This window comes from Elephas maximus, chromosome 19 (assembly GCF_024166365.1).
Source record: "Elephas maximus indicus isolate mEleMax1 chromosome 19, mEleMax1 primary haplotype, whole genome shotgun sequence".
Classification (NCBI taxonomy): Eukaryota; Metazoa; Chordata; class Mammalia; order Proboscidea; family Elephantidae; genus Elephas; species Elephas maximus.
Genome location: NC_064837.1, coordinates 26,030,080 through 26,042,263, shown reverse-complemented (window position 1 = coordinate 26,042,263; position 12,184 = coordinate 26,030,080). Strand labels below are relative to the sequence as shown.

The window sequence follows — 12,184 nt, the reverse complement described above, 5'->3', positions numbered from 1 at the left end:
TTCCAAAGAAATTCTCTGCCAGGGGGAAAAATAATTCACATTTGCTGCAGGCAATTTCCCCCCCTACTTCCCCCCACTGAGGTCAGTGGAAGTTGAGCAGCCAAACAGTGGCAATCCCTGCTTAATCAGCAAAAAGAAATATATGATAAAAATACAGGATAGAAGAAACTATTGAACAAAGTAAAACCTGCAGAAAAGACGAAAGAATCAGGACCCAGAAGAGAAAGTTTATTTCATCAATATAGTAAAAAGAACAATGAACAGGGGGATAAAAAGAAGACTGAACTACATAACCAGATGGTTACCAGTGGTGTTCTTGACTATTAGCATTAAGCAGATTCAGAAAAAAAAACCCTGAAGACTATTTAGTTCATCACCTTCTGCTTAACAGCTGAAAAAACAGGCCTAGAGAGTAAGCTTCTTGCTTGTCATTGTTGTATGCCATTGAGCCTATTCCAACTCACAGGGACCGTACAGGACAGAGTAGAACAGTTTCCTGGCTGTAGTAATCTTTACGGGAACAGATCACCACGTCTTTTCTCCCCAGGAGATACTGGTGGGTTTGAACCTTTGATCTTTGGATTAGCAGCCAAGTGCTTAACCACTGCACCACCAGAGCTCCTTGTGACTTGCTTGCTTAAGAAAAAAACAAAAAAAAACCCAAACCCATTGCTATTAAGTTGATTCCAACTCATAGTAACCCTAAAGGACAGAGAACTGTCCCACAGGATTTCCAAGGCTGTAACCTTGGAAGCTGACTGCCATATCTTTCTTCCATGGAGCAGATGGTGGGTTTGAACCACCGACTTCTCTGTTAGTAGCTGTGCACTTAACCACTGTACCACCAGGCCTCCTGCATGACTTGCTTGGGTGGTCCTAAAAGCTGAGTTTATTTCCTGAGCCATGGTTTAGCATTCTTTTCACTAATGCAGGACACAAAAGAACACCTACTGCAAGCACTGAAATATACGTATATCACACATTATTTGGTGCTGGCAGAGAGTGCACAATGAATTATATGTAATTGCTGTTACTACCTAGTACTGATCAAAAAGTAAAGCGGCAAAATATTTGACCATTTATAATTAAAGCAGATGGTCAAATATTTTGCCACTTTACTTTTTTTGACCATCTATAATTAAAACGGAAACCCTGGAGGCATAGTAGTTAAGAGCTACGGCTGCTAACCAAAAGGCTGACAGTTCAAATCCACTAGGTAGTTCTTGGAAACCCTATGGGGCAGTTCTGCTCTATCCTGTAGGGTTGCTATGAGTTGGAACTGACTCGACGGCAAAGGTTTGGTTTATTTTTTGTTTTGGTTTAATAATTAAAACGCTGTGATACTGGTGTATGATTAAACAGATCAATGGTACAGAATGGAAAATCCAGTAATAGCCTCAAATCTCAAATCAGTGGGAAAAAGTGTTAGGACAACAGGATAGACATTTGGGAAAGGATAAAACTGGATTCGTACTTCACACTACATTAGGATAAACACCAAATAGATCAGAGATCTAAATATAAAACATGAAATCATACAAGTGATAGAAGAAAACATGTGTGAATTTCTTTATAACCTTGAAGTGGGAAAAATGTCCCTAGCTGAGATTAAAAATCCGAAAGCAAAAAAAAAAAAAAAAGTAAATTCCTTACATGAAACTTGTAAATATAAAACAAAAAACAACAACACAAAAATCCACCATAAATTAAGCGAACAGACGGATGGCAAACTGGAAAAAAAATTTTCAACTTGAATAAAGTGCTAACATCTCTAAACTTCAAAAAGCTCCTAAATACAGAGAGAAAAGATCCACACGCACAACAGAAGAATGTGTAAAACAGACATTCACAGAAGAAAAATGAAAATGGTCCTTTAAAAACATATGTAAAGATATACAACCTCTCTCGTAATGAGGTACACTTTTGAGTTATACCAAGATACTACTTACCCATCAGAATGACATAATTCAAAAGTTCAACAAAGTCTATGGTACAGCTATGCAGAAACAGACATAGCCTGCTGGTAAGGACTACAAAATGGTATAGTTTATGGAAAAGAAATTGGGTTATATCCAGAAAAATTCCAAATGCATTTACCTTTGTATCCAACAATCCTACTTCTGGGAATTTTTCTCAAAGATTCGTTGGCAAAAATATGAAAGTACTTAGGTGCAAGGTTATTCACTGCAACACTATTTGTAATAGCAAAAGACAGGAAACCCAGATGCCCATCAGCAGGGAACTGGTTGAATAAACCATGGTACATTCCCATATGCAGTACTATGTTGCTGTTGTTGTTGCTAGGTGCTGTCGAGTCGATTCCAACTCATAGCGACCCTATGCATAACAGAACAAAACACTGCCCGGTCCTGCACCATCCTCACAATTGTTGTTATCCTTGAGCACACTGTTGCAGCCACTGTGTCAATCCACCTCGTTGAGGGTCTTCCTCTTTTCCGCTGACCCTGTCTGTACTCTGCCAAGCATGATGTCCTTCTCCAGGGACTGATCCTTCCTGACAACATGTCCAGAGTATGTAAGGCCCAGTCTCACCATCCTTGCTTCTAAGGAGCATTTCTGGTTGTACTTCTTCCAAGACAGATTTGTTCGTCCTTTTGGCAGTCCATGGTATATTCAATATTCTTCACCAACACCACAATTCGAAGGCGTCAGTTCTTCTTCGGTCTTCCTTATTCATTGTCCAGCTTTCACAGGCATATGATGTGACTGAAAATACCATGGCTTGGGTCGGGCGCACCTTAGTCTTCAAGGTGACATCTTTGCTTTTCAAACTTTAAAGAGGTCCTTGGTAGCAGATTTGCCCAATGCAACGCATCTTTTGACTTCTTGACTGCTGCTTCCATGGCTGTTAATTGTGGATCCAAGTAAAACGAAATCCTTGGCAACTTGTAAATTTGAATAATAGTCGCATTAACTGGTCTTCCTTGTAGGCGTATGGATATTATCCTATCACTGACAGCGTTGTACTTCAGGATAGATCTTGAAACGTTCTTTTTGACGATGAATGCAACACCATTCCTCTTCAAGTTGTCATTCCCAGCATAGTAGACTGTATGATTGTCCGATTCAAAAATGGCCAACACCAGTCCATTTCAGCTCACTAATGCCTAGGATATCGATGTTTATGCATTCCATTTCATTTTTGACAATTTCCAATTTTCCTAGATTCACACTTGGTACATTCTAGGTTCCGATCATTAATGGATGTTTGCAGCTGTTTCTTCTCATTTTGAGTCGTGCCACATCAGCAAATGAAGGTCCCAAAAGCTTTACTCCATCCACATCATTAAGGTCGACTCTACTTTGAGGAGGCAGCTCTTCCCCAGTCATCTTTTGAGTGCCTTCCAACCTGGGGGGCTCATCTTCCAGCACTATATCAGACAATGTTCCACTGCTATTCATAAGGTTTTCACTGGCTAATGCTCTCCAGAAGTAGACTGCCGGGTCCTTATTCCTAGTCTGTCTTAGTCGGGAAGCTCAGCTGAAACCTGTCTTCCATGGGTGACCCTGCTGGTATCTGAATACCAGTGGCATAGCTTCCAGCTTCACAGTACGACAAACTGACAGACACGTGGGGAACGCAGTACTATATACATCATGAAATTAATGAGTGCAGTGGTCTTCAAAAATATATTACTAAGGAAAAAACCCAACAAGATATACAATAGTATATATAGTAGGATGAAATCTTCTATATAAAAAGGGCTGGGGATAGGAACATATAATACATACACATACAGCAAAAAGAAATACTGTTAAGATACAACCAAAAGCTAATAAAAATAATTATCAATAGGAGGAGGAAGGGAATAGGGTGGAAGGGACAGAGAAGTGAGATTTCTCTGAATATACCTTCTTACATAGTTGTGACTTAAGCAATCCCTAAAAACTGAAAAGTAACTGAAATGAACAAACCTAACTTGATGCCAAGTGTTGAGACAAAAATAATAGAGAACAGAATTATTTCGAGTTGCATTAGAACAAAGAATTGACTACTTACCCTTATTGAAATATATTCTAAGGACAAATAAAGCTGCAAAGAAGTCTTACACTTTATTCAGTAGTCTTAATTGTTTGCTACAATAGTGGTAATTCCTCTGAAACTATTGTGGGATAATGCAAATAAGCAATATTGGTAATACTGTTAGGAACCATTTATAGGAAATATGAGGTACAAAATCAAAAAGACAAAACCAGAATAAGAGGCATTCTACAAAACAATTGACTCATGGCAACAAGCTGTTGTTGTTTGTGGCACTAGTCAGTTCCCAACTCATGGTGTCCCCTTGCAATGGAATCAGACAGTTGTGACTCACTGCATTTTCACTGGCTGATTTTCTGAAGGAGATCACCAAGCCTTTCTTCCTAGTCTTAGTCTGGAAGCTCTGTTGAATCTGTTCAACATCACAGAGACACACAGCCCTCCACTGACAGACATGTGGTGGCTGTGCTTGAGGAGCAGTGGCTGGGAACTGAACCTGAGGCTCCTGCGTGGAAGGCCAAAATTCTACCACTGAGTCACCACTGCCCTCAGCAACAAGATAGAGACATGGGAAAAAAAAAAAAAGAGGAAGTAGGAAAACGGACTATTTGGATTTTGACCTAATAAGCCGTGTCTTGTGAGTTCTTCCATACTTCTAGAAAGCTTTTACAATATTTTACTCAGTACTCTTAGTTGTTTTCAGCAGGAAATCAAGTCTGAAGAGCCAAACATTAATTACCAAAAAATGGACAATATTAAACTTTCATCCTCAAATAAGTACAACGAGTGTTACCAACTTAAGAAGTAAAGGTAAACTGGTCAGGTTTCCAAACTGTTGATGAGCATGGGACAACTGTTCCCTGGCAGGTAATCTGTCACTGCTTTCACAATGTTGGGGCAATACATATTCTGGACATTGTGTTTCACGGAAGAGTATGTTAATTAATTTATTGCTCAGTCTAGAAAATAGTAGTTGCCTCAATAGTTGTAATTTTTGACTTGACAGAGTTATCTTTAAAAAAGAAAATATTTTAATGTGCCACATCCAGAAATGTTGCATTTCTGAATAATATTTAAAATAAGTTATAACAAACTTAAGGCTCCAAAATTATTTTTTGGAGTAATAATAATATCCTATTATTTTATTTCAACATAATTTCTAAAAGCATAAGATAAAAACAGATTGCTGTAATTCTAATAAATTTAAAAGGTTCTGTTTTTCTTCTTGAGAATTTTAAAATAATCTTGTAATAATAGGAAGCAACCTGGTAGGTCCCCAAACTTGAACTGAACAACACTGTCAGTACTGCTGTATTAGAATTTTCAATTATATGCAGCAGAATCTAAACCTGATATAGCCTGAACCCAAATACATCTGCATTCATTAGTTAATGAAATAACATGTCGTTTCTTTTAAACAAAAGTACTGGCAAGTATAATGGAACTAGATAACTACTTCCACACTGACGTAGTGAGGCTTACTGAAATTAAAAGCAAAGATTTTAAGTGTTTGGTAAATTGACCCTCAGTCACATTCCTTGAACTGTAATAGTGTGTGTACTAGATCAAGTAGAAATCTAAATGTCAAAGCAATCATTATTTCCTATTTCCACAAAGGGACAACATTGCTGAATGTGTTTTTTTTTTTTTTTTAAGCACTATGATTGATGGCTGGTTTCTAAAATCCACAGAAAGAATCTTATTAAGAGCCCACAGCTGAACCCTCAAAGTAAAGCGAGAATAAAGTACCTAATCAATATAAATTTCCACTGTTGCAGAGTTTTAAAAAGTAGATGATTCTTCAAGGAACATTAATTTTATACAAAAGAGACTCCTACTGTATAGTTTCTTTTCTAATAAGCTTCAAATTTTAATACAACGAATTCTATTTGGAGTAAAAGTCAAATAATGCAAATGTGATTTAGAGAAAAACAAAAGATTTAGTAGCTAGGCTTAACGGGACTTTTCTTACAAATAATGTGCTAATAACTGCTATTTTTTAATGGTAACAATTTGGCAATGAAAACAACATTTTATTTTTCTTTTCTAAAATAAACTTGCCAATTCTGAAATTAGCGGATCTGAGTTTTAACAAATTATTTACACAATCAATCCAATAAAGAGGGGACCAGAAACTATCATAAATCTGATCTCATTTTATAAAACTCGTGACCAAAGTCTTCCTTTTTATATTATTTCATGTAATTTTAAAACCATAAATAGATTTCCTCAGAAAGATAAAATGTCAAACACTCTGAAGAAATCACTCAAAATTGATATTGCTACCTTTAAAACGAAATCAAACGATCATTCATAGCCACTCACCATCCAAAGTAACTTTCCTGAAGAAAAATTCCTTAACCCAAGACATAAAGTATGTTTATTATACAATATAAATTGGTAACTGAAAACCTAAGATGCTCACTGTTTTACAACGTAGCCTAGCTTGTGTGTACCTGGGTCAAATGACCCTTTGTTTCATGAAGATGAAGACAAAGTCATCATATTTAAGTAATTCTGTACCTTCTTAAGGAAGCCTTGGTGGTGTAGTGATTAAGTGCTACGGCTGCTAACCAAAAGGCTGGCCCTTCAAATCCATCAAGGTGCTCCCTGGAAACTCTATGTGGCAGTTCTACTCTGCCCCATAGGGTCTCTCGGAGTTGGAATCGACTGGACGGCAATGGGTTTTTTTTTTTTTTTTCTTGGTACCTCCTAAAGAGCCTTGGTGGCACAGCAGTTAAGAGCTTGGCTACTAACCAAAAGGTTGGTAGTTTGAATCTACCAGCTGCTCTTGGAAACCCTATGGGGCAGTTCTACTTTGTCCTATAGGGTCACTACGAGTTGGAATCGACTTGGTGGCTGCGGGTTTGGTTTTGGTACCTCTTAAAAGGGAATGTAAAACATTTAAGTGGTTGGTAAATTTGAAAAGCTGATTAAATACACAGTAATCGGAATCGACTTGACGGCAACGGGTTTGGTTTTCTTGGTAATCATAAGTTAGGTGAGTACATAAAAATCAAAGACTGTATTATGATATTAAAAAGGAGGCTTATATTATAGTACATGACAGTTATACCACATTAGAAAAGAACCTAAAAAAGCAGGAATCAAAAAACAAAACAAAACAAAACTAAAATCTTGGAAAATTCTCCAAGTGCAGGAACAAACTCATTTTCAACATGTAAAAAGAATGGACAGTAGAGGCATTAAAAAGAACCAATAATTCTTAACAACGGAAATGTTAAAACGTGAAACCCAAGCTCAGACAAATATATAGATATGAGTAAAGGCCAGATCTAATGTGCATGCTATAGCAAATCTGAGATATATAAATAACACTCAACGCTGTAAATTAAAAAAAACTGTCCATTTTGTTGCGTGTGTACCCCTTGCAATAAATTTGAGTCAGCACCAATGACAGCTCTGCAGTCCTCCTATGTGGTACTGATCAGGCGGCTGCAGAGCTTCAGCTCACAGCAACACAGTGCAGCTGAGCAGGCGAGCACAGCCCACAGCCAGGAACGGTTTCTGCTCTCCAGAGCAAGGCGGCCTTTAAGCTTAAGTTTCTCGGAGACATGAGATGCTGATGTTGAAGACGACACTATGGTAAGCTGTTCTTTAAAATCAGTAAAAGACCAACTCCAGAATCTTTTTCTGTTTTTTAAGAAAAAGTGAACATTAGGGTTGAATATGTATTCAATAGCAAGTGCATGCACCAGAAATTTGCTGCAGTGTCAGTTGAGGGATTTCTCTTTAACATCCATTCACTTCGTAAATAGGCACAGTTTTTCTTTAGAATCTGCACTGAAATATACAGGAAAACATCATTTTGTAAAATGTGAGGTTTAAAGGTATGGTGTTGGGCTGGATTTTTCAAATGCCTTGAAATGTTTTACAAGGATATGTTTATCCCAAAAAGACAAAGATGAGATTTCAAAGTACTGCTTTAACATCTAAATAAAATTTCACCCTACTACACACACATTGACTATTACATTACTGCAGAGATTTTTTTTTTTTAAATCTAAAAACAGAGACACGACAGCCATTTTTTTTCCCATCCAAGAAAAGATTATTGAAAATAGCAATACCTTAAGATTCCAACTCTTTTATTTGCAGAGAATGTCATTTTATAATATTAAAGCTCTGGTAAGATGAATAAGAAAGACTATAGTTAAAAAAAAAAAAAAAAGGAGGCAAAAAGGGGAGTGAAATGCAGGAGAGCAGGGGGAAGAGCCTCTCTCCCCACCACATAGCCCCAGTTGAGGGATTAAGCGTTTGGACTATAAATGAAGGGGAGCTTTGTTAGTTTAATCACTGGAACAATTATAAAAGGACTCAACAACAACGAGGTTTATTGAAAATTTTGCCTAATGCTAATTGACCCATGCAGATGCCTAAATTGTATTTGCATATTAAAAGAAGGGTGTATCTGTTTATTTCCAGGCTTTGATGGAATATCAGATATTGAAAATGTCTCCCTGCCTGTTCGTCCTTCTGTTTCTCACACCTGGTATTTCATGCATTTGTCCTCTCCAATGTACATGCACAGAAAGGCACAGGCATGTGGACTGTTCAGGCAGAAACTTGACTACATTACCATCTGGACTGCAAGAGAATATTATACATTTAAATCTGTCTTATAACCATTTTACTGATCTGCATAACCAGTTAACCCAATACACCAATCTGAGGACCCTCGACATTTCAAACAACAGGCTGGTAAGCCTACCTGCTCAGTTACCCCGGTCACTCTGGAACATGTCTGCTGCTAACAACAACATTAAACTTCTTGACAAATCTGATACTGCATATCAGTGGAACCTTAAATATCTGGATGTGTCTAAGAATATGCTGGAAAAGGTTGTCCTCATTAAAAATACACTAAGAAGTCTTGAGGTTCTCAACCTCAGTAGTAACAAACTTTGGACAGTTCCAACCAACATGCCTTCCAAACTCCATGTCGTGGACCTGTCTAACAATTCCTTGACACAAATCCTTCCAGGAACATTAATAAACCTGAGAAATCTTACACATCTTTATCTGCACAACAATAAGTTCACATTCATTCCAGATCAAGCTTTTGATCAACTCTTACAGTTGCAAGAGATAACGCTTTACAATAATAGGTGGTCATGTGACCACAAACAAAATATTACGTACTTATTAAAGTGGATGATGGAAACAAAAGCCCATGTGATAGGGACTACCTGCTCTAACCAAATATCATCTCTGAAGGAACATAACATATACCCCACACCTTCTGGAGTTACTTCAAGCTTCTTCACTGTCAATGGGATACAGAGAGTGGACACCACTAACTCTCTGAGTATGGTAACTCAACCCAAAGTGACCAAAATACCCAAACAGTATCGAACAAGGGAAACAACGTTTGGTGCCACCCTAAGCAAAGACACTGCCTTTACTAGCGCTGATAGGGCTTTCATGCCCTATCCAGAAGGTACATCCACAGAAACGATCAAATCACATGAAGCAGCAGCTGCAACTCTAACTATTCATCTCCAAAATGGAATGGTTACAAACACGAGCCTCACTAGCTCAACAAAATCATCCCCGACACCCATGACCCTAAGTATCACTAGTGGCATGCCAAGTAATTTCTCTGAAATGCCTCAACAAAGCACAACCCTTACCTTACGGAGGGAAGAAACAACCACAAACGTCAAGACTCACTCACCTTCCATGGCACATGTCTGGAAAGTAAATCCTTCATTTCTCTTAATGCTCAATGCTGTGGTCATGCTGGCTGTCTGAGGGTCTGCATTTTCTGAAATTAATGAAAGAACTCCTCCCTGATGTATAGTTGGGAAAATATGCCCCTATCTAACCAGTGATGCAAGCTGTATTAAGTACTCAAGAAAGCCAGTCTTACAATTCTGATTCTGATATAAATGAAGTAACTTGTCTTAAATAAAAGAAATGCACAATGTCTTGGTACTTGCTGCTATTTTACTGTCTTAAGTAAAACTAATGAATCTTTTTTTTAAATGAAATGTTTTCTTTTTAAGGCTTCAATTTATTGCACAAAATATAAAGCATCTAAACTTTAATATGTATTTTATGTATGTTTACACTGTCACATCTGGGGAAAAAAATAAAAGGTCTATGCTAATAACTGTGTCATCTGGCTTTCTAGTCATACCCATTTAACCTACCCAGCAGAATCCAAATGACCCAGCCATTTTTGTTCTAGGGTACCTTAGCACAGTCTCTAAGGCAGAGGACATGCTGGAAGCATCCAAGGATGCTGCCACTAAAGCACAACTGTGGCTGCCATACCGTGAACGGTTATGCCACATCACTATTTTACACACAAGCCGTAATTGTTTTAAATCTAAATGATGTCCTGCTTCTGAGGAACTCTTGGCTACTTTACAGATCATATAATGAACAAAAGCTCTTCAAAAAGCTAGAATACACTAGGCTTTGCATCTTAATAAGGAAGTTTAATGGCTTTGTTTTTTGCATTTAAGAAAAGTATAAGAAAACACATTAAAATGAAAAATATTAGTCTAAAGAAATGTAAAGGAGCAATTTTAGTGCATATTTAACCCAAAACCCACTGCCGTCGAGTCGATTCCGACTCATAGCGACCCTATAGGACAGAGTAGAACTGCCCCGTAGAGTTTCCAAGGAGCGCCTGGCGGATTTCAACTGCTGACCTCTTGGTTAGCAGCTGTAGCACTTAACCACTACGCCACCAGGGTTTCCAACAGACCATACACTAGTGGAAATTTTAAGTACTAACAAATTAATAGCCTGTTACGTGCAGGAGAGGAAAAATTGTCATTTGTACATTAGAAGCTAGAAGGTAACTTACCTGAATTAAAAATAAGACTAGGGTAAAACTGTGGGGTCTAACAAATATGGGCTGGGCAGTACTGAGGAAGCAGGGGGAGAAAAAGGAGAGGCGTAAGGTCGGGATTCATCTGGTACACAAGCAGGTGAGGAATCCCGTAACGTGGAGAACAGGACTAGCACTGACTAAATCAAACCCATTGCCGTTGAGTCAATTCTGACTCATAGAGACCTTACAGGACAGAGGAGAACTGCCCCATAGGGTTTCCAAGGAGCGGCTGGTGGATCTGAACTGTCAACCTTTAGCAGCCGAGTACTTAACCACTATACCACCAGGACTGATTAGGGTACTCCAAATCAAACTCCATGGGGCCTCCAACTACAATATAAATATAAAAATGTGAAAACCACTTTATGAATTAGGGACAAACGTAAGTAATAACCAAAAATCAGAAAAAGAAACCTTGAAATAAAGCTAAGCTAAAAACTAAGAAAGCATAATTGAAGTGGGTGAAGCCACAAATGAGCTATTTAGTTTGTGGAGCATAAGGAAGAATCTAATTCTTAGATTTGGGAAAAGAGTACCGGAAGAAATTTCATATCCTCCTTCCTAATAAATTTTAAAATTAAGATAACCTTCTTTCCTGATTTGGGGACATTTTTTTTTTCAAAGAAAAAAAGTTAATAACCTTCTTACATGTACTTTTTTTTTTTCTTTCCCCTTTTTATGGACCAGGCTTATGAAAAAGTACTATTAAGCTTCAGTAAAACAATTCCTCTCTTATGCTATCAGTGTAGTGGCTCTTGAGCATTTTTCTGCCTCAGAAAGCCTAACGCGCTCACTATGTCAGGGAATCTCACCGTGAAGAAAAGGGATAATTTGAAAAAGTCTCCTAAATGATTTTAAACTGTATATCCTCTCCAAATGAGCAAGCTGTCCCTACTCCTTCCCAATCACTCATCTAGAACCTTCACCATCCATGATAGAGGCTAACTGCTTAGATAATCCCTACTCTATCACACTCTCTTGGTTTACTTTAAAAACTATATATCCTGAGTTCCACAGGGAGTAGGTTTCTTAGAAGTAACTGTCTTTCGCTTTGAGGGTGCCAAAAATTCAAAACTGTCTTAGAAATTCTATGGGGAAAAGTGACAAGAAAGTGAAATTATGAATTACAGCATTAGCAGCACCTATGGATTACGCCAATTCCACTGACATGTCTACAAAATGCAGGGGAAAAACTTCGAAAATTTTTGAGTACAACATATGTCAACTACTCAGACTCTTAAGTCTTCAGAAAGAAGTATTATCTAGCCTTAAAACAAACTAGATAATACTTCCTTCTAAGGAAATTATGTTCC

General features: G+C 37.8%; 2 protein-coding genes across 6 annotated transcripts in view; one reads left to right on the top strand and one right to left on the bottom strand.

Annotated features, from left to right (window-relative positions):
- The window catches only part of NF1 (neurofibromin 1), a 253,107-nt gene that overhangs the window by 66,740 nt on the left and 174,183 nt on the right, over positions 1 to 12,184 (bottom strand). The window lies entirely within an intron of this gene.
- Positions 8,456 to 9,836, top strand: OMG (oligodendrocyte myelin glycoprotein). Its single transcript, XM_049859669.1, has one exon. The coding sequence runs from the start codon at positions 8,456 to 8,458 to the stop codon at positions 9,776 to 9,778; it is 1,323 nt and encodes a 440-aa protein (XP_049715626.1). The 3' UTR covers positions 9,779 to 9,836.

Excerpts from the sequence above, each read along its gene's own strand:
- OMG (XM_049859669.1), top strand. The coding sequence starts at position 8,456 with ATGGAATATCAGATATTGAAAATGTCTCCCTGCCTGTTCGTCCTTCTG.